This window comes from Dipteris shenzhenensis, chromosome 20, assembly GCF_047967505.1.
Source record: "Dipteris shenzhenensis isolate YYH24624 ecotype China chromosome 20, Dip_SZ_1.0, whole genome shotgun sequence".
In the NCBI taxonomy this organism is placed as follows: domain Eukaryota; kingdom Viridiplantae; phylum Streptophyta; class Polypodiopsida; order Gleicheniales; family Dipteridaceae; genus Dipteris; species Dipteris shenzhenensis.
In genome coordinates, this window is record NC_141615.1 from 51,394,070 (window position 1) to 51,417,196 (window position 23,127).

Here is a 23,127-nt window from a genome sequence, read left to right on the forward strand (position 1 = left end):
AGAAAGAAAAAAAGAAAGAAAGTTTATTAAAGTCTTCTGGAGACCGTGAAGGTCTATGAGACTAAAGATAACTGATACAATGAGCATAACGGTGGCGGTCTCAAAATGGGCCAGCCAACCGTTTCTACAAAAAAGAGGTTATGAAGGACGGTGTGTCTAGTCCTGATACAAAAAATATGTGTCAACCTCCAGATGATACAAAAAAGAAGAAGGGGGGGGTACCAAAAATGGGGCAGAGGGGGGAGATACAATATATATGTGCAGGTGGTGATCGTCAGAGACCAATCATAGAGGGGCCGTCAAATGGGAGGCCGGAAAAAACCCTGCGATAGATGATTGGCCTCTGACGTCATGCGGTCTAGTCGAGCTCGGTCGTTGGGGGCGGCGGGTGGCCCTGTGGATGAGGGCAAAGGTAACTCCAGTGAGGCGGGCAGAGAGCAGAGACGAGATGTCATGGACCCGAATGTGGGTCTGTCCGTTGGCGCAACTGTCCTGGCTCTGGCTCTCGCTCACGTCCGCGTCGTCGGCTAGACTGAGGAGAGGTATCCTGTGACTGGAAGAAATCAGTGATGGGCCGCTGGGTGTCTTCACGCTGTATGTGCTGCGCGTGTCGCCGTGCTCGGAGAGAGGTATCTCGGTGGCAAGTCATCTCATGTAAGAAAGCGGCTAGGCATCGCTGATCCAGGAACTGCAGCATGTGTGGAAGGGGGCCGAATCCGTCGCGGAAGAGGCACTGGTACCGGCCTCGAATGGCATAATAGATAGGACATCTGAAAGCAAAGTGCTCCTCTGACTCGATCTCCTGCAAGTCGCAAAGTGGGCAAAGGCGGCCCTCTCATGGGATACCCTCTGCGCGTCCGCTCTCGATCCGTAATCGGTGTGACGAAACCCTAAACTGACCAAGGGAGATCCGGAGCGCATGTGGTAGATGAAGCTGTGTGTAACCCGGAGGTGTGATGAAGCCCTCCTGTGAGATCTGGAGGCAGTGTCGGCGGTAGAAGTCGAGCTTCACAGGAAGCTCGGAGTGAAGAAACCATGTCCGCCAAGTGTGGAGCTGGAGTGAATCCGCTCGAATGAGCCGGTTGACCTCCTGGTCAGTGGGGGAGAGGGGAGATGGTGGAGCATCGAGGCTGTACTGAAAAGGAGGCAACCGGTCTAAGTCGAGGCCCAGTCGGGTGAACCAACTGGAAAGACGACTATACCAGCATCGCTGGTCCCCATCAACGTGTTACCACTATTTTCTTTCCTAATCTCTAGTTCCGATCACGGGAGTAGCACCTTAATCTTCCGCCCAGCCAATTCTGCCAAAACTACACAGTAAGTGAGAGAGCTTTCTCAAAATCACGTAAATCCTCGATTCTTTCATTCTCTCTCAAGCCTTGACAGACCCCAATTCCCTAGATAGATCTAGATGCCACATGTCATCCATATAGGGCCTTCCTAATGCAACATTTCACCCCTCTCTTGGGATGCACTTAATTCCTTGCCCCTAGGCACATTCTTTGCACTAGGCCCTTGGTCTCAGATCTATCTAGTCTGGTGCTATCAGCCCTCGCCTAGGACCTTGACATTAATCCCTCCCGATCATTTACATAAAGCGAAAACACATATATTACAAAGATAGATCCTATAAGGGAAATGTCGACTGATTCTTCCGAGGTCATGCTACCTCGGCTAGAGCGTAACATTCCTTCCCTCTTCAGACATCAGCGTCCTCGATGATAAAGTCTGGGAACACTCTCCGCAACTGATATACGGATTCCCAGGTAGCTTCGGATAGAGGCTGACCATGCCATGCAACCAACACCGTGGGTATCTTCCGATTTCGTATTTGCATTGTTCCTCGGTCCAGGATTCTTGTTGGTTTGCGCCTTGCAATATCCTCTATCTCCTGAAACAAAACCACACCTTCGATTAGTGAGTCACCAGTATGTAAAAATTTCTTCAAACGTGAAACATGAAAAACCGGGTGCACCTTACACCCCTGTGGCAATTCTAATTTATAGGCTACACTGCCTATTCTTTTCAGAATTAACCACGGCCCACAGTATCGAGGTGATAACTTAGCACACTCTCCTGAAGTCAATGACTTCGAGTGCGAAGGAATTCTGAGAAAAACTTTTTCTCCTTCTTCAAATACTCTTATAGACCGATTTTCATCCGCATACACCTTGGCTCTATCCATAGCCTGGCGGATATTAGCTCTCGCAAGTGCTAGCATCTCCCGCATCTGAACTACAAAGTTCGCGGCACTAGGCACTTTCTGAGGTACTCCAACTATAGTCGGATTGGCCGGTCTATAACCATAGTTCAGCACAAACGGACTGAACCCAGTAGATGAATGTTTCCTATCATTGTAGGCAAACTCCAACAATGGCAACCACTTGTCCCATGTATGTTGCCTCAATGACACATATGCTCTCAGCATATCCTCTAAAGTCTGGTTGACTCTCTCCGTCTGACCATCCGTCTCAGGATGATCCCCACTACTCATTCCCAACTCAGTCCTTAGTGTCTCAAATACAGCTGTCCAAAAGTGACCGGTAAACCTGACATCTCTGTCTGACACTATGGATCTAGGCAATCCATGCAGACGAAATATATGTCTAATAAACAAATCCGCTACTTGCGGGGCACTAATAGACTCTCTAGTCGGAATGAAGTGAGCCATCTTGGTTAGACGATCAACCACCACAAGGATAGAATTATACCCTCCTTGTGTTGCAGGTAGTCCTACAATAAAATCCATGGAAATGCTCTCCCACTTGCTTAGTGGTATTTCCAAAGGCTGTAAAAGTCCGGGTGGCTTCACCCGCTCGGCCTTACTTACCTGACACGAGAAACACCGTGTCACATATTCATGAATATGCTTTTTCATCTTTGGCCAAAAGAAATCTCGCTTCACGAGATCATATGTCTTCTCGACTCCTGGATGTCCCGCACACGGGCTATCATGGCATTGTCGAATGACTCTTTGCCTGAGATCATTCTGACCAGGTACTACAACCTTGCCATTTCTAACTAGCATACCATCCCTTATGGTATATCTTGCATAAGTTTGGCCTTTTCTGGATGCCAGGTCATCCTTTTCATTTTCCCCGGGTTTTAACACATGAGCCTTAGGCCATAAGCTCTGGACAAACTCGTCCACCTTCTGAGTTTCTCTGATCTCGGTCATTAGAGCACTCTCTAATACCGTGAAACTCAAGTTGTGCATAATGCGAGACAACGCATCAGCTATCTTATTGTCTTTTCCTCTTCGGTACCGAATCGTTAAATTAAACTCCTGCATGAGCTCTGCCCACCTAGCTTGGCGGCCCCTCAAGTCAGGCTGTTTACAGAAATGTTTCAGAGTATCATGATCCACATCCACATAAAACTCTGAACCATACAGATAATGCCTCCATGTTTTCAACGCATGGATAACAGCATACAACTCTAATTCATGAGTTGGCCAATTCCTTTGAGAGGGAGAAAGCTTCTTGCTTTCGAAGGCTACTGGCCTTCCCTCTTGAAGGAGGACTGCTCCTACCGCAATGCCACTTGCATCGGTTTCTAGGAACAACGGTTTCTGGGGATCAACTATCTTTAACACCGGTCCTGAGACCACAGCTTGTTTTATGGTGTTAAAACTTTCTTGTTGATTCTGTCCCCAAATAAAAGGTACTTTATCTGAGGTCAGATCAGTCAATGGCGATACTATTCCGGAATATCCTTTGATATGCCTTCTATAAAACTGGACAAATCCCAAGAATGATCGCAACGCGGTCAGACTCTGAGGGATTGGCCAAGTTAGTATCGCAGCCACTTTCTTCGGATCCATTTCTACCCCCTGTGGAGTAATTATGAACCCTAAATACTCAAGCCTAACCATACACAGTATAGTTTTCTTTTTATTCACGTAAAGACTGGCTTTCCTCAAAGTACTGAACACTATCCTTAAGTGTTCACGATGTTCAGTAAGACTTTTACTGAATATCAAAATGTCGTCAATAAAATGTACTACGAACTTTCCGATATACGGACGTAGTAAATCGTTCATAAGCATGACGAAGGTCGCTGGAGCATTGGTAAGTCCGAAGGGCATTACCAAAAACTCATAATGACCAAACCTGCTTCTAAAAGCGGTTTTATGCACATCCTCGGCTCTAATCCGGATCTGATGATAGCCGCACTTAAGATCTATCTTGCTGAAAATCACGGCTCCATGTAATGCATCTAGCAAATCATCAATCCGAGCCATCGGATACCTGTGCTTAACAGTGATATTATTCAATGCTCTGTAATCTATACAGAGGCGAAACGTATCATCCTTTTTCCTCTTTAATATCACTGGTGAAGCAAAAGGTGAGAAACTTGGTTGAATCTGCCCCAACTTGAGGTATTCTTCTAGTTGCCTACGCACCTCCGCTTCTTCAGTAAAACTCATCCTATAGGGAGGTCTATTTACAGGTTCTGCCCCCGGGATCAGTTCAATCTTATGCTGAACTTTCCGCTCTGGAGGTAACCCATAAGGTAGTTCATCCCTAAAGCATTCAGAGAACTCCTCTGTTATAAGATTAGCCAGCTTGGCCATCTCACCACTTTGCGTAACATCAGTGCTAGTCGAAGAATCATCCATCGACTCTACCGATGCGGTGCAAAGGTACAAAAACTCTACTTGAGCCTTTCTGATTTCCATCATGGAAACCAACGGTCCCTGAGGTATATCTTTTTCACCTCGTAAGACATAAAGCACATCATTCATCTTGAATTGATATACGTGCTTTTTCCAATCAATGGCTGGATTCTTCCTAGAATGCCACGCCATTCCCAGGGCTATATCTGCATGAGCAAGCTTGGTCATTTCAAAATCAAGCTTCTCAGCATAGTCCTGAATCCGAAGCTCCAACTGGGTAACCGTTTGGTCCCATACTTCAGTTGAACTTCCGTCTGCCATCCTGACTGTATACGCATAGTCAGATGGACTTGTCTTTAATTTCAGCCTCTTCACGAGCTTGGAGTTAATCACATTGTGAGTTGACGCTGAGTCAAACAACACAATGACATCATGACTGGCCACTTGCCCTTTCATCTTGATTAACTCCGTATCATTGAAGGCTGTATACCCCGTTGCTGCGGGCTTAGATAGGATGTTATCAGGTGCACTCGTCACTAACTTAGCAACAGATACACATAACAAACAAGGTACTAACCTCTGAGAAGGTCCCGCCAGTTGCATCTGCAAATGTTCCGCACTGGGACTCTCCTGCATTTCTACGTCGCATTCAGATATTATCATACTAGCCGTGCGACGATCTTTGTTCAGTGGACAATCCTTCCACTGATGTCGCTGAAGGCAGCCGAAGCACAATCCTTCTTTCCTAGCTTTCTCTTTTTGTTCAGGGGTCAATGAGGACTTTGACCAAGCCCGGGCTGCCATTGGAGTTATTTTCCTTTTCACCCCAACGGTGGTACTTGTTTTTGTTGGTCCCTCAACCGCCTTCACCTGCTTGGTTTGGCCACTTGGCTGCGAGACACTTGTCTTTGAAACCCATTTCCTCTGAAATCCCCCTTTCCTCGGGTGCTCATACTGAGTCCCTGCCTGCACAAATCCACCAGACCTGCCTCTGGCATCCTCATAGTTCAGGGCTACTGCAATAGATTCATCTAGTGTAGTCACATATTTAGCCCGAACTTCCATCTTGATCTTGTCGTTCAGTCCATAGATATAGTCTTTTAACTGAACCGACATAGGGAGAGGGTCTGTTATTTTCATAACACATTCCCTAAATTTGTCAGTGTACTCTGCCACTGACAAGCTCCTCTGACGAAGATTTCTATAGGCATCCCAAGCTCGGGATTCTTCATCAGGTGGGAGAAAGTGTTTCTTGAATTCAGTTTTGAACCCTTCCCAGGTGGTTGGAGCAACTTGATCCTTCTGTTGCTTTATCCACCATCTGTCCGCTGCCTCAATAAACAGGTGTGTGGCCTCGCGGATTTTCTTTAGATCGGATTTAATCTCACAAATGACGAAGGCTTCTTCCCACTTGTGCAACCAAACCTCGATCACATCAGAGCTGCGCTCGGTCATCCGACCAGCGTACTTCTCCGGTCTATAATTAGCAATATTAGGCACTTTGACCCTTGCGCGCTCTAAGGAATGTACACTGGGCTCTGGCTCTGCTGGAGCTTTGCCCTTGTCAATCCTAGACGGTCTAGCCGACAAGGCTTGCACCATCTCCCTAATCTCATTTTGACCAGCATTAACCTGAAGCTGCTGGTTCATAATCTGCTGTAAAGCATCCTCTAATATTGAGATCCTACCAATCAATGTAGGTGCTGCGTGGTGTGACATCTGTTGTGTAGATTGAGCTCTAGACTCACTAGGATTCACCCTTGAACTCTGCCCTTCTGGTTCCATTTTGTCAAAAGGGAAATATATATTTTTTTTTTTTCCACTCTTACTTTTCTGGTTTTTTTTTTTTTTTTTTTAATATAAACTGCAAACAAAAAAAAACTGGAAAGCGATATCAAAACTGTGCTCCCTGGGATCCTTCGGACTCGATATACTCTCTCGAATTCCGCAACGCTGTCTCCCAAATTCTGCAAGCAGCCTATAATCTCTTGTAGACCAACCCCACACGAGCTCAACCAAGAGAAGCCCAGGAAGAAATCACGAACGTGCGCAACCTCATATTCTGTCCAGCCGTTCCGCTTTATCTCACACCCCAACCGAAAAGTGAACAGAAACTACTGCCAACCGATTGATTCTTCGTTCGACCGTCGAAGTAACTGCGCTGTCCCAAGTATAAGGTCTTTCGTAGACCGACGATACCAAAATACTGCGCTGTATAAGCCGTCGCTTCACGGTTCTATCACGACCAGCCTACGCTTCACGTTCCATTCACATGTCAACGCGCTGGACAGCGTGACCAGACGGCCCACCCGTATTCCCCTGCGCTCCACCAATCGTAGGCCCGTCACGTCGTTGCAAGGACCCTCCACCGACGCCAACCATTCGTTGTATAAGCCGTCGCTGACGCTTCCGTCGGTCTCTTCGTCGTCACGGCGACCAATCGTCTATTCCTGCACTAGACTTCTGCTGTTCGTCCGTAGCTCTTCCTGTTCCCTGCGCTCTGATACCAAATGTTACCACTATTTTCTTTCCTAATCTCTAGTTCCGATCACGGGAGTAGCACCTTAATCTTCCGCCCAGCCAATTCTGCCAAAACTACACAGTAAGTGAGAGAGCTTTCTCAAAATCACGTAAATCCTCGATTCTTTCATTCTCTCTCAAGCCTTGACAGACCCCAATTCCCTAGATAGATCTAGATGCCACATGTCATCCATATAGGGCCTTCCTAATGCAACATTTCACCCCTCTCTTGGGATGCACTTAATTCATTGCCCCTAGGCACATTCTTTGCACTAGGCCCTTGGTCTCAGATCTATCTAGTCTGGTGCTATCAGCCCTCGCCTAGGACCTTGACATTAATCCCTCCCGATCATTTACATAAAGCGAAAACACATATATTACAAAGATAGATCCTATAAGGGAAATGTCGACTGATTCTTCCGAGGTCATGCTACCTCGGCTAGAGCGTAACACAACGGATAAGGCCATAGAGGAGGATAGGGCTAGCCAAGGTAGGCGGAGGCGACCGTCGGCGGAGGAGCTGAAATCCCTGACTCTGTGGAGATAAGTGATAGCCTGGAAAGCTGCATCAAGCTGTAGGGGTGAGGCGCCGAACTCTGCTAGAATGATCTGGTGTGGTACCGATGGTTTGCTGCGGATCATCCGAGCAAACATCAGTATCTGTAGGCGCTCGACTCGAGCCCACTCTGTGTCTGAAAGGTCGACTCCCCACCACGGGCTACCGTACATGCCTACTGGGCAGACCAAAGAATAAAAAAGGAGAGACTTGGTCCGCGGGTCCTGAAAGTGGGAGTGGTAGCACTGTCGCTCCAGCCTGGCAAAAGCGTGATGGGATATCTCAAGGTGTATGCCTCAGGCACACCTGTGTTTTTATGTGTGAGTGCTAGAGGCACAGTTAGGTGCCCACAAGCACAGTTAGGTGGTGGAGAGCCACATAGGATGATTGAGAGAATCTAGGAGCAGATTGAGGAGATGATTGTGGAGCTCTGAAGTCATCAGTGATGTCAGTGAGCATGTATGAGGTGCCTACTTAAGTACCTCACTCTTCTTCATAATGCAAGTATTCTGAGTTTGTGTCCACTCTTTGCTTTCCTTTCAGTTTACCAACATGGTATCAGAGCCCTTTGATCCCCCTTGAGCCCATTTCTGCCACATCATCATCTTCTTCTTCATCTTCTTCTTCACCATCTCTTCCTCTTCTTCCCAAAGTTTGCTTAAGCTTGTTCTCCTCCGGTTCTCAACCATTTCCCACGTCCTTCCGGCTGGAGATCCACCTCGAAGGGGCGAACCCCTGGCTGAAAGGAATCAGAGAAAGCCGCGCTCGTTTCGTCGCCATTACACGAAGATCGTCGACTTTTGCTTCTGCGTTTTCTCTCAGCATACTTCATCTTCCTCTAATTCCTTTCAGGGGTAGATTCTCCATGCCTTGGGCTATCCTGTGCTGAAATCTGAGCAGCAATGGCTGCATATTCAAGGAGAAATCAGTAAAAAACCAGTCGACTTTGAAGGGGCAAGCTATGGCGCCCTGATGCGTTTTTGCGCCTCTTCTTCCCAGAAAACCTTTTGTGGTATATCAGCTCTCTTTTGCCTCAGAAACCCCCTTTTCCTTTGCTCTGAAGAGTAAGCTACAAGCCCTCCAAGTTCAGTCTTTTGGTTTTGACAGTTTTGACAAGTTTTTGAAGATGATGCTACATAAGATGCTATTCTAGCATTTCTGGTTTTTTGAAACTTTCAATAACATCAGTACAACTGTGGCTTCAGTTTTGTTTTGAATTGCTAGACCTAGTTTTGATTGGAAAGTATTCATTTTAGCCACTTCTATGAAGCATGTAAGAAGAAGCATCATTGATTGAATATTGGTCACTAGTCTTTGCTACATCAAGTGCTTATATTTTGGAAGCCTTTCAGTTATTTTTTGCCTTGTAAGAGAGAAAGACACTGCCCAATATCTGGGTTAGACCCTCTCATGGCTACCCTATTGAATCTAGAGAAGTTCAATGGAAAGGGCTTCCACACATGGCAGATGAAGGTGAAATTTGCATTGATGAGGGAGAACCTCTGGGGACTTGTCAAACCGACTCCAACCGCTTCTTCTATAGCCTCCAATGCTGGAGAATCCTCAACTCCGACACGCCCGGCAAGGGATCCCGCTAGAGAGGAGAAAGCATATGGTATCATTGCTCTTGCTTTAGGAGATGATTATATTCACCACATCTCTGACTTAGAGTCTCCTTCAGAAGCTTGGCAGAAGCTTGACATGATTTTTGGTGCTAGCTCTCACATCTCTAAATTATCACTTAATATCTCTTTCTTTGAATTGAAGATGGTTAGTGGCACTACTTTGGCAGCTCATGTCAACTACATGCGGAGTCTTATGACTCAATTAGCTTCTATCAACTCTCCTATTACTCCAGATGATGCTATGGCAGTGTTACTTAAGATTATGCCTGAAGATTATGATCATATAGTTACCACTTTGAAAAATCTTCCTAATCCTAATCTTGAAGGTATTATCTCTGCTCTCCAAGAAGAAGAAAGGCATATGGAGCTCAAGAAAGGCAATGACACTGTTTATGCTGTAAAAGTCCAGAAGGGCAAGTTTACCCCTTGCAATCACTGTGGAAAGACAAATCACCTTTCAAAGGACTGCTTCAAAATCAATCCATGTAAACACTGTGGCAAGAACAACCATCATGAGAAGTTTTGCACAGCCAAAGCAAAGACAGAAAATGCAAATCTACTTTCAGTTGATGAGCCTCCACAAGATGAGGCATCCTTTGAAGATTATGCATTTTAAATCATCTCTATGTATGCTCCAGATCTCTCTTTTTATGTCAAGGTACTCAGCCTGGATAGTCCTCCAAAATGCCTCCGGTCTGATGAGCATGGTTGGAAGGTCCCCTAGTGTGATCTCTGCCTCAGTGCGCAGATGGGTCTAGCATGTCTCTTAACTCTAGTTCGGGTCCTCGAAGCCATTGTCTCCATGGGTCCTGTCTAGCTGAAAAAACTCAGTGATCATACTCTGAGTTCGGTTTGGCTGTGTGTCCTGATCACCCTTACATGCTCTAAGCAACTGCTCCCTGTGTCGGACAGCCTCATGGATGAAGGCCGCCAGGCATCTCTTGTCTTGGTAGGACAAGAAAACTGGATAGGGATCCAAGACCATCTATAAAAAGGTAGTGCACGTATAAGAGAGAGAGAGAGAGAGAATTAAATTAGGTGAATATCCACCACAATCGCACACAACAAAAAACAAAACACTGTGCTTGCACAAGGAAACAAAGATAAACCAGTGCACGTATAAGAAGAAAAATGAAAACACCAACATCATTGTTCAATCGAGGGGCAGATTATTGAGATGTCAGGGAGGATGCCATGTAGGATGCATGACTAGAACCAGTAAACCTCACCTCAGAAAGTACTTCAGACCAAAACTCTGCAATCCTTCTGCCTGTCCCAATACCAGCCATTATCTCAGCCAATTGTGCAACAAAGCTTCTAGGGGGTGCTCCATGTATTTCCTCTGGGAGCTTTGATTTCATTGCTTGACACCAGTCATTGAGAGCTGAAACATGATCATTCTGCTGCAAATCTGCATAAACCACCATGCTGTAAGGACATCTAGTGCATTTAGTTCTTAAAAAAACTCATTCCATGAAAAGAAGACTTCCTTACAAATCTCACCAGACTCAAACAGTGACCGTAAGCAGGCCTGCATTTCTTCACTTGCACAAGCTTTTGAATCCTTGCTTTCCCGAAGAAACGAATTTCTCATGGCTGCAAGGCCAGAAACTAATCCACCACCTTGAGAAAAATCTTTTTCAAGTCGCCCCATCACCTCTAGATCTTTTACTTTCTCTACAGCTCTGACCGCCCTGCAAATAAACTCAGACAAACATCATCAATGTCTCCACAACATAATGCACACCATATTGAATATAAGAAATGCTTAAGCAAGGGATATATATTTCAGCAATCTACACATCAGAATTTTTCTGTAAAATCTCGCTTTTTCTTAAACAAGCAATCTTCCTTCACTGGACTTACAATCCCTCTTGTTCATTTGTCAATATCACATCCCATAAAAGACACGCTCAAGTTTAGACCCGGGATTCGTCCCACGGGAGTCACGGTGGCTCTTTGCGTCGAGCCTCCTCCAGGAGACCGAGACGCATGGGACCCCTTGACGGACGCCAGTGCCCCATCACCGGCTATGCACCAGCCAGGGCGACATGACATACGGAGGATTACGTTCCGCTCCAATCTTTTTTCTTTTCACTGTCATACCCAGATGTATTTGATTATGTATGATCAGACTTAGGATTCAGCACGGGTGATGATGCTCGTTTTAGTAGCTCCACCCTTACTATGATTTGTATCAGGTTTTCTTTCAGTCTCATAGACCCATCGGTCTTCCGAAGACTCTAATAAAATTTCTTTCTTTCTTTCTTCCCAAATCATCCTAAACTCAGCCTTCCTATTTTTCAGGGAATGAGCAATAATGGAAACAGTAGGAGCTAATCGTGGTGACTCCACCAGAACATCATCCCCCCCCCCCCCCCCCCCAAATCCCTGGGCCCCATGTTTCTTCCTTCAATTCAAAAGTTTGAGCAAAGGAAAAGCAGGGTCGGGTGGAAGAGAGGAGAGGAAAAGGAAGGGGGGGGGGAGAGGACGTTCTGTCATTTCCCTCATGCTTAGAAAGATCCACACTATGACTTGTGTCAAAACTTAACTGTTTACAAAAGCCGGTCTGTACATGTGCATTCAAATTTTTAAAAACAAATCTTTTCTTCATGCTAGTGACAAATTTTCCACTCCAGCTAGGTATGGGAATGCTCACTCAATCAATGCCGCAAGCTTCTTCAACAACTTTGCAGATGGAACCACCACCACAGACATAGCTTTTTTGTATGCATCTTCCTCAATTGCATCCTTTTTGGGACTCTGCAACGCAATATTGGCTACTCGTTAAGATAGAAAAAAAGAATACTAACATAGGCCACCAGCAAACAGCTTCCATAGGAAACCCACTTCAAACTCTTTAATGTGCAAACAAATGTAAAGCTCAAGTCTTCTCAAGCATTTCCCACGCAACCTAAGTATTCACAACAAACTGCATACTCTATAAAAATGCATTCCGTAAATGCTAACTTTTATATGTTTTGGTATTCAATGTCCTCACACTCTCACAGTTTGGTTACTAGATTAAACGTCATGGGAAGTCAACAGTTCCGAGGCAACACAGTTATGTTTCTGAAGTATAAATTACTCACCTCAGGCTGTAAACAGCAGGAGGCTGGATCTTGATAGAAACCACAGTTATCTGTCAATGTGACCATGTTCCTCCCTTGGTCATTACTCAGTAAATCCTGCTTCACACGCTGAACTGCCGTGAAATAGCATTTCCAAAATTCATGCTCCTTCATCTTCTTTGGTACGTAATGGAACCTCAAGCTCTGTAAAGCTTCATCATACTGCACCACAAGTGTAAGAACTATCAAAAGATACCCAAACTCTTACACATGGGTGATGCCACATTGTAATTGCAGCTATGCTAATTAGCAAATTACTTTGAAGTTAAAAAGCATCATTTGGTGATATTTGAATGCACACCATGACCAGCAAATGCAGTCCAAGTTAGCTTTCTTAAAATCCTTCAACTAGCATTCTACTTGTTTCAAACATACTTGACAAATATGTCCCCTTTGGTCAGAATATATGAAGCCTCATATAGGATTCGAGTTTCGTGTTCATGTTGTATGTAATCGATTATAATATTTTATAAGCTTATATAATCCAATATCATCAGGTTGGTTTTCTAGCGTTCTTTATTTGCAACAGGCTTTATAACTGTTACTTCAAATCCCTATAAGTACAGGTTAGCTGTTAGATTCATGCAATCCATTATAATATGTAAAAAGCTTGTATACTCAATATCATCAGGATTCTTTTCTGCCTTTTGCAAGTTACAACGTCCTGTTATAACTGTTACTTTAAATCTCTATTACAACTGGTACTCCAAATCTCTGTGCAAAAGATGCAGAATACAGGTTAGCTGTCATGTCAAGAAGAATAGTAATTGAAAACCTAATCAAAAGGTGAATGTTTTACACCATAAACTTTCAAAAGATACAGAATGTGAGATGCTACAACAAAAAACGTTTCACAGCTGAGATTTCGTAGATTTAAGTTTACATGCCCTATTTCATCCAATTAAGAGCTCTCTCACAAGCTGGCATCTAAGTGGAGGCCCAGCTTATTGTATCCCACTAGTCTCACACAAAAGTGCCCGATTCCTCAAATGTCAAATATATCCTTGACTTAAAAATACTGACCAATGAGAGAAGGAAGGGAACTCTAATGCTTGAGGGTGTTCACACGTGTGAGATGTGTGCATATGTAGATCAAAAGAGAGAGAAATTGTACAATAGACTTTGTTGGCAGGAAATTTTTTGCCTTTTACAGTATCTTGATCTGAGCTCTCTCGCACAAGCTTCAAACATCTTTTTGAGTTCCCAGATCCCCGGATCTATTACCTCTCCAGTTTGGTTAAGAGGATTATCATTGGAAGAGAAGATGCCCTCCTCTCCTGGCCATCCTTCTTTTCTATGTTGGGAGACCTCACATGGATGTTCCTCTTGTTGATTGTGTGCTTCCAAAGCAGTTTTGAGGCATTATGATTTTTGTCGGCTTACTCTAAGCCTTGCAAGGCACCTCAACCTCCTCTACAATAGGCCATCAATGGCATTTGAAGCACATTTGACAGGACAACGGGATCCCCCAAGCCCTGGTGCAATAGGAGTCACAAGACCTGAGTCGATTTTCAGCATTAACCTACAGTGCACTAACAGACCCCAACGACAGCTCCTGCTCCTGCTCCTGATCCTTCTCCCTTTGTTGTGACCCCTACAACAGCAGCCCCTTCCATGCTGCGCTTTGCATCTTCAGCACCACCCACACTTCCCATTGGCCAACACATCTCTAGCTAGCCTCACTCCCATCTATTTCCCCCCTCTAGCTGCCGGTCGCCTCAAACAATCTCAAAGGCTCCTTGTTTTTATTGCTTCTTTTTAAAAAAAGGTTTAATCCCTCAACATTTCCTCCATCATATACACAAATTCAACAACCATAAGCCCATTTAAGGCTTTCTTGGTGCCACATCAGCAGTTCACAGCTTAACGCACAGTCTTTACTGGCTGCCACATGGCACAATTGGGTCACACACACAGTGCTGCCTCAGAACTGTACTAACTTCTAAGTGACACATGTCACTGGCACCTTACACATTGCACACTGCCATGTCATAACAGGTAGTTTTGTCACCTCAGCATACAGTTCGCAATCCACATCATCATATTGGCAGCCCAAGCACACCTTGCACGCTACATGAGAACCAACATGACACATCATCATTTCACTTGTATTCTTTTATTTGAATTGAAATCTACAAATCACGGTTAATCTTTCTTATTTGTGCGCCAAATAGACTGAGTGTGAGTTAGCTAGCAAACTCTACGCCAGTCCGGAGATCAACACCACATGAAACCGGCCTTCGATAAACAAAAGGGCAGTGATCTTCTTCTACTCAGTCATAAACTTCATAAATGGCCACAATGCAAGCTTCAGTCACTTCAATCACTTAGCACAACTTAGAAACAAGCTTCAACAACAACAAAGGTGAGGCTAGAATGCCCCTGCTCAATGAAAATAGTACATAGTGCACCCACTGGCCCCAAATGCCTTGGTGCCCCTTACGGTATTTATTTAACGCTTCTGAATGGAAATGATTTACAACAAGGGTTCAACCCTACACTATTCCTCTCTGCAAATCCTCTACTTGTCTTCAAGGCATCTAATCACTAGAATTCCCACTGGCAAGGCATACTCAGTGTCATGTGCACGGATTGGTATCCGACGTGTACTAGGTACTCAAGACTAGCTCAGGTAGCCTGGGGAGGCTTAGGGCTAGGCAGGCTTGATTCTCGGGTTGAGTGGCAAGGGTACGAGCCAGTTAGAGGTCTTTGCTATTTTTGGCACTTGGGGCCCAAGTCTATAAAAGGGGCCCAGAGGTTCAGGTCTCAGTGAGCCGATGGGAGCAAGTTTCGTTCCCAAGTGCTAGGTCTGATCCTGGATTGAGTCGCAGACGCGCGCCTGCATCATAACGTAGCCCAAGGCCCAATAGCAGATCCCAGGCTTCACAGCGCCACCTGGTGGTATGGGACACCAGGCTGGTTAGGATCTGGTTGGGAGTTTGTGCCAGTAACTCAGCTCATGGCTCGGAGGGGACATCTCCTGATTCGGGATCACATCCCGTAGGTGTCATGGTTGGGTGGTGAGCAGCCTGCTCAGTTTCCTCATGTTGGAGTGTTCTTGTGTTTGCTTGCAAATCAGAGGTTTCAAGAGTGCTGGGACGTGTCAGTTGGTATCAGAGCCAACTCCTGAGGTAGGAACTTCTGTTGCAAAAATTTTGGACGATTCTTTCTCTAGGTATGCCCTAATTTCGAAATTTGTGCTCAAACCCTGCAAGTGTCTGCTGGTTCATCGCTTAAGGGAAGTGGTATTAGATTGGGATAGAAGGAAAGAGAGAGAGAGAGAGTGCAGGGTGATTTCGTTGCAAGAAGTGACAGGTTGAGAGAGAGGGAGAGAGGTGTAGTTAGGAGGAAGTAGTGGGGTCCAGGTAGAGGTGTCAGAAGGGAGTCAGGAGAGAGCGTAGAGTTGGGGCGAACCAAAGGGGATCCCGCATGTCGGCTGGCTGCTCGGGGGTTGTGATGGCAGGTAGAAGGGAAGCGTAGGAAGGTGCGCAACAGGATAGGGCTAGATCGCAATCTAGGCCAGTTGCTTTTTGGGGGGGCCTAGGGGCTTTAAAAAAAGCGCTACCCCTCCGTTTTTGGAGGGTGAGCTTTTGGAAAAGCAAGGCTTTACTAAAAGCCTGCTCTCCCGCTATAAGTTCGGCCAAATTGCCTTCTCCCATAGCCTGCAGATTCCGCAGAATTCCAGCCCCTCTACACCTTCACGCCCGGGAGCCAGAACACCTGTACGGCCTGCTACAGTCCTTCGTACGGACAGCTAGGAGGGGAGTCTCAGGTTCAAGAATCTGAGCTGAATCGTCAGCTCAGCTCAGCCAGCTTACCTTCTTCATCGACCAGCTTTCCCTTCTTCCATCGCCTCCTTCTTGGCCAGCTTTCACTTTGTTTCTACCTCCTAGCTCCGAGGCCACCTGCTTATTTCTCTTCTCTAGCCTATCTCCTTTTCAGATCAGATTTCAGTCATGGCTGATTCAGTAGACCCTGAGCTTGATGGGAGACTAGGATATCAACTACCATACGGAGGATGACCAGGGTCTCTACGATGATCTAATTACGAAAAAAGCCTTCAGTGAATTCACCACTGCTCTTGATGGAAAGTTTGAGCAAGTTAACATGAACCAAACGGGGTTGACGCAGCAACTCCAAGGGATTCAAACTACACTCACACTTTTGACTAGCACTATTCAGGCGCTCACACATGTGGATGCCATGGCTTCCGTGTTAGGTCCAAACATCACACTCCATATCCTTTTCCCGGAGATCAGAAGTCTCGTACCAAGGAGGTTGTTGACACTTGGTTGCACAAGTGGCAAGTACACTTCCAGTTTCACCCTTACCCAGATGACAAGAAAATACAGCTTGCAGCCGGGTTTATGTCAGGAAAGGCTTTATTGTGGTGGAAGGAACTCCAACCCAAGCCTGCAACATAGATAGAATTTGAAGGGGTCTTCAGGAAAGAGTTTCTGAAGAAGAAGGAAGATTACGATATCGTAGGCAAGCTCAAAGCCCTCGATATGTCCAAGCTGAATTTAACTTTTGAGGTTTATCTTCAGAAGTTTCGGGATTTGCAGACCAGGGCTACAAAGATGAATCAAGTGACCTTGTTAGATTTCTTTGTGGATGGTTTGCCTGACTCCTATAAGTTATAGATCAAGAACAACAAGTGTACCACGTTGCAAGAGGCCATGAATTACGCGTGCATTTATGATGATACCATGGCCAGCGCAAAGGGAACAACAGTTGCCGACACGGGTGGGAAGAACAAGAGGAAGTTCTTCCAGTCTACCACTAGTACCACGGAGTCGAACTCTATAGACAACGCCTCCAAGAAACATTTGACTCAGGCGAAGAATGGTCGTGCCCGTTTCCTTCATACCTTGAAGCTAAAGAAAGAGGGATGTTGCTTCATCTGCGAGGAGCGGGGCCACACTAAGAATGATTGTCCTAAGCGCAAGAACCAGAAGCAAGCGCTGGGACCGAAGCTCCAGACGGGTCCGGGTACCAAAGCTAAGGGAGCTAATCAAGTTTCGATGACAGGTATTTCTGTAAATGTCATTACCTGCCCACTTTCTTGTAATTGCACTTTTAATACTTCGTTATTTGGTTCCCATGATCTTTTCCGAGTTTATGGAGAAGTTAGGGACCAAAGAGTTCACATTCTTTTTTACCCGGGCAGCTCTCACAATTTTGTTAATTACAAACTTGTGCAGAAGATGGGGCTGTCCACGATTCCTAGCGATCACACCTATGAGGTGCAGCTTCCAGCTAGGAAGCAGTTTTGGCATCGCAAGATTGAAGCGCTTTCTATCCGGATTCAAGAATACACAGCGGCTCTTATGTGCTATGTCATGCACTTGGAGCATGTGGACTTGTTAATTGGAATAGAGTGGTTTAAAACCCACGATATTTGGATTGGATGGAAGGACCATACTCTTTCTTTTTTGGATAAGGACACCCAATTTTGTATTCAGTGTGATAATATTCCCTCTTCTCAAGGACCTATTGTATCTGCGATGCAGCTTCGGAATATACTGAACACTTCTCATTATGATGTCTATCAGTGTGTTTTGATTCCGCTTTCTTCATTTGTTGTCTCTGTTAATAACAAGAATTATTTAAGTGTGTTTGAACACTGTGAATTGAGAACGTTGTTAGATGATTTCATGGATATATTCCCTGCTTAACTGTCGGAAGGTTTACCTCCAGAACGGGCAATAGATCATCTCATAGACTTAGTACCTAGGGCTCAACCTATTAGTGTTCCACCTTATAGGATGAGCCAGCTTGAGGAGGATGAGTTAGCTTCACAGCTCCAGGATTATTTGAATATGGGCTATATTCGCCCAAGTAAATCACCTTGGGGAGCACCTGTCCTCTTAAGAAAGAAGAAAGTTTCTACATGGAGAATGTGTATTGATTACAAACGATTGAATAAAGTGACAATTAATAATCGATACCCTCTACCTCGTTCTGATGATCTAATAGACCGTTTGGCCGGGGGTTATCACCAAATCCGTATCTATGCTAAACACATAGATCGAACCGCATTCCGAACTAGGTATGGCCACTACGAGTTTCTTGTATTACCTTTTGGTTTGACCAATGCTCCTGCCACCTTCCAACAAATGATGAACGATTTGTTCCGAGATTTTCTGGGCAAATTCGTTGTAGTGTTCTTAGATGACATCTTGGTATATAGCCAAACGCTAGAGGATCACATAGGACACCTCCGGATTGTCTTAGTTATTCTAAGACAGCATAAGCTCTATGCCAAGATGAGTAAATGTGACTTCTTTATGAAGGAGGTCATTTATTTAGGACACAAGATTTCTTATGAAGGTATTAGCATTGATCTGGATCGTATCCAGAAGGTTTTAGAATGGCCTATCCCTCAGACTGTGAAACAACTTCGTTCTTTTCTAGGATTTACGGTATTTCTATGGAAGTCTGTGCGTGATTATTCACATATCACGGCACCCCTGACAAACATATTGAAAGGTCGTGGACTCAGGTCTACCCAGCCGATCTCTTGGAATGATGCATTGAACAAGGCTTTTGAAACCTTGAAGTTTGCTATCAAGGAAGAACCCGTTCTTGCATTACCCGATCCTACCCGGCCTTATGTTTTAGAGGCCGATGCGAATGATTTTGCGATTGGGACAGCTTTATTCCAAGAGGGCAGACCTGTAGCTTTTGAGAGTAAGAAGCTAGACGACACCCAATATCGTTGGCCCACACTAGAAAAACAACTCTATGCAGTCGTGTATGCACTGAAGGTTTGGCGACACTACTTGTATGGTTCGAAGTTTCTTGTATTGACCGATCATCAGTCAATCAAGTATGTGTGTGATGGGTCTGAATTGAGGGGACGGAAAGCTAGATGGGCAGAATTAATGCAAGATTTTGATTTTGAAATACGTTATCGCAAGGGTTCGTTGAATAGTGTGGCGGATGCCTTCAGTCGAGTCAAGTTTGTAAATGCTATGTCATTTACGGAAATATCCTCAAACCTATTTCAATCCTTGAGAGGGCTTTGCGCAACTGATAGTCATTTCAGTTCTTATTGGCAGAAAGTCCAGGATGGGAGCTCCATGGTTGACCAAGACTCAGGGATTATGCCCCCTACGGTACAGGCGGTGGGAGGTCAATGGATGATTAGGAACGGCTTGCTGTTCCGGAATGGAAAGATTTGTGTGCCAGATGTTCTGGAACTTCGATCCAAGATTCTCTAGGAGTGTCATGATGCTCCTAGTGCTGGACATCTGGGTATACATCGGACTCTGTCTCTTGTGAAGCATACCTTTTATTGGCCTAAAATGCGTGCATTTATTGAAAACTATGTGGTAGGTTGCCGGGTTTGTCAGGTTACTAAGGCAGAACGCCTTAGAAGCACGGGTTTATTACAGCCATTGCAGATTCCAGGTAATAACTGGGAAAGTATTTCCATGGATTTTATTACTGGTTTGCCACGAACGCGCAAGGGTCATGACTCCATTTGGGTCATAGTCGACCATCTGACAAAAATGGCTAAATTCTTACCTACTAGAACAACTATTTCAGCTGTTCAGCTAGCTCACGAGTTTGTGGACCACTTGTTTAAGTTGTATGGTTTGCCCTCTGACATAGTCAGTGACAGGGACTCAAAGTTTACAAGTAACTTTTGGACACTTGTTTTTGAGAAGTTAGAAACTACTCTAAGTATGAGTTCCTCAGATCATGCACAATCCGATGGCAGTACAGAGAAGGTTAACCAATTGGTTGAAGATATGCTTCGGGCATATGTTTCTAAGAGACAGTCTTCATGGGAAGATTATCTACCTATGATAGAATTTGCTTATAACAGTGCAAAGCATTCGAGTACTGGTTACAGTCCTTTTATGCTTATGTACGGGTTTCAACCTAAGTCACCAGTTATGGTTGGATTAAAGGGAATCCAAAATGATGCTGCAAAGACCTTCTTGCTAGACATGCAGGAAATGTTGCAGTTTGCCAAGGAGTCTATTAGAAGTGCCCAAGATCGGGACCGATTTTATACTAATAGACATCGTTCACCTAGAGAGTTCTCTGAAGAAACGATGGTATATTTGCGAATTCCCAAGGAATCCAAGAGCCTAAGTACTGGTTTGGTTCCGAAATTGTCCCCCAGATACTGTGGTCCGTTCAAGCTTATTAAAAGAATTGGACCAATTGCATATCAACTAGAATTGCCTCTTGATGTTAAAGTACATCCAGTATTTCATGTCAGTAGACTGAAAGAAGTATTGGGTGCAGATGATCAACTTGTTTCTCCTCAAGAAATAATAGAAGTTACCGATTTGACTTTTATTCCACATGAACCTGAGTGCATTCTTGAATTTCGTGAAAGACAGATTCGTAATAGAACTATCACGGAATACAAGATCAAGTGGAAGGATCGTGTTGAGGAGGATGCAACATGGGAGACATTACAGAACCTCCAGAGGACATTCCCAGGTTTTTTAGCGAACTCAGGAGTGAGTTCTTAGAGGAGGGGAAGTATGTCATGTGCACCGATTGATATCCGACGTGTATTGGGTACACAAGACTAGCTCAGGTAGCCTGGGGAGGCTTAGGGCTAGGCAGGCTTGATTCTCGGGTTGAGTGGCAAGGGTATGAACTAGTTAGAGGTCTTCGCTATTTTTGTGCGCTTGGGGCCTGAGTCTATAAAAGGGGCCCAGAGGTTCAGTTCTCAGTGAGCCGATGGGAGCAAGTTTCGTTCCTAGGTGCTAGGTCTGATCCTGGATTGAGTCGCGGATGCGCGCCTGCATCATAGCGTAGCCCAAGGCCCAGCAGCAGATCCCAGGCTTCACAGCGCCACCTGGTGGTATGGGACACCAGGCTGGTTAGGATCCGCTTGGGAGTTCGTGCCAGTAACTCAGCTCGTCGCTCGGAGGGGACATCTCCTGATTCGGGTTCACGTCCTGTAGGTGTCATGGTTGGGTGGTGAGCAGCCTGCTCAGTTTCCTCATGTTGGTGTGTTCTTGTGTTTGCTTGCAGATCAGAGGTTTCAGGAGTGCTGGGACGTGTCACTCAAGCATTCACTTCTGATCTGACACAACTTAGAGGCATTCAGGCATCCAAACCACCGGCAAACTGAGCTCAAGGCAGCCTCAAGGCTATATCACATGCATCCACACTGTCCGCCTTCCACAGGATCACCCTTGCCTTTGGGTGCTTGCTAGGACCTGTAGGAGTCCTGAAAGGACTGCACACCACACACATGCACTGCAAAAAGCTGCAAAGCAAGAAAGAACAAGGAAAAACAGAACCTGGAACCAGCTCCCGCTGTCCGTGGCAGAGGGGTGAGCTCCTTCCTCGCACCTATCCTCTGTCCAAGCTCCCCGCAGGGTGCAGGTGTCTTCCAGCAATCAGGAGAACAGAGAAATGAAGGTAGAGAGTGGAGGGTGAACAAGAAAGAGCTGTAGAGGAAAGATGGTTCACAGATCTGCCCCGAAATGATTGCCTCGGGACTGTGCTTGAGTCCTCCTAAGAGAGGGTGCCAAAAGCAGTAGGGAAAGTTCCTCCTGCAGCCTGCACTGCTCCAGAACAGCTCCAGAAGCCACCACGCAGCCAAAAACATGTGCACAAAGGTCCAGCATAGCAAAAGACAACCCCGGGCACCTGCTGGAGGCAGCTGAACACGTCGGTATGGATTCTGTACGAACATCCGTACAGTCTGTACGAGAATTTTCAAAAAGTTTAGAAATGACTTCTGGCACTTCCTAGAAGTATATACTAGCCTTGGAATAGTCAAAACAAGCTTAAAACGGCTGAAAACAGGCTTGAAACAGCTCAAACAGCTCAAAAACTGCACAAGAACAATTGAAAACGTCCAACACCCCTAGGAGAGTGAGGGGAGAGAGATGGAAGGTGGGGGAAGGGCATGCATACACATGCATGACAAATGGCACCTCCTCCTTGCCATTTGCCCCTTCATTAAAGTCCTAACCCCCATACCAAGGACAATGTTGGTTGTCCTTGGGCCCAACTTTTAGACCCCTCTTTTAAAGGCTTTGCCTTGCCCCTAGGACCTAGTGGTGCACCTAGACTTTGCCCTTAGGAACTTCTAGGAAGTGTGCACTTCCTCTAGCCAGTCCCTCACGGCCAAGACATTACAACACTTCACCATGGTTAACCCTGGGTTAAGCGTAGGTTGAGTTACGAAGATACTTTACATCACTTTTCACGTCCGTGACACCACAAACCCAACTACAGAAGGTTATCACACTCCGTCACTTTAACCATATGATTAGTCTGACAACAAGCGTCTTAGCTGGTCCAATTTTCCCCCAAAAATTACACTATTTCCATTTTATATCCAAATTGGACATGATTTGCTCCACAATTTCGCGCAGCAAAACTCATTTTACGGCCATTTAGACATTTTATTCACAGCTATCAGTGCCTTTGACGGCACTCTAGCTTTAGCAAATCAAGCCATGTTTTGGTCATCTTGTATCAGATTTTGGTGCTGTCTTCAACGACACCTTCAAAATATCAAATGCTACACTTGTAAATCCAATTTGGCAATTTCTAGCATATTTTGCAAAAGCATAACTCTTGTAGCATTTTTTACACTATTTTAGCAAGTATTGCCATATCTAATCCACATTTCTAAAAGTTTTCAGTTTTGTCTTCGCCAACCTCTTTCATTAGTGAAAGGAG

The 23,127-nt window shown here is 45.2% G+C and overlaps 1 protein-coding gene across 1 annotated transcript in view; it reads right to left on the bottom strand.

The window, feature by feature from the left end:
* Positions 1 to 23,127, bottom strand: part of LOC147889821 (Rab3 GTPase-activating protein catalytic subunit) — an 82,478-nt gene that overhangs the window by 40,541 nt on the left and 18,810 nt on the right. Inside the window, exons 5-8 of the mRNA XM_087391664.1 lie at positions 12,412 to 12,612; positions 11,979 to 12,082; positions 10,823 to 11,013; positions 10,549 to 10,730 (exon numbers count right to left, since the gene is read on the bottom strand). Coding sequence (XP_087247790.1) covers positions 10,549 to 10,730; positions 10,823 to 11,013; positions 11,979 to 12,082; positions 12,412 to 12,612 — 678 coding nt within the window. The remainder of the gene's footprint in view (positions 1 to 10,548; positions 10,731 to 10,822; positions 11,014 to 11,978; positions 12,083 to 12,411; positions 12,613 to 23,127) is intronic.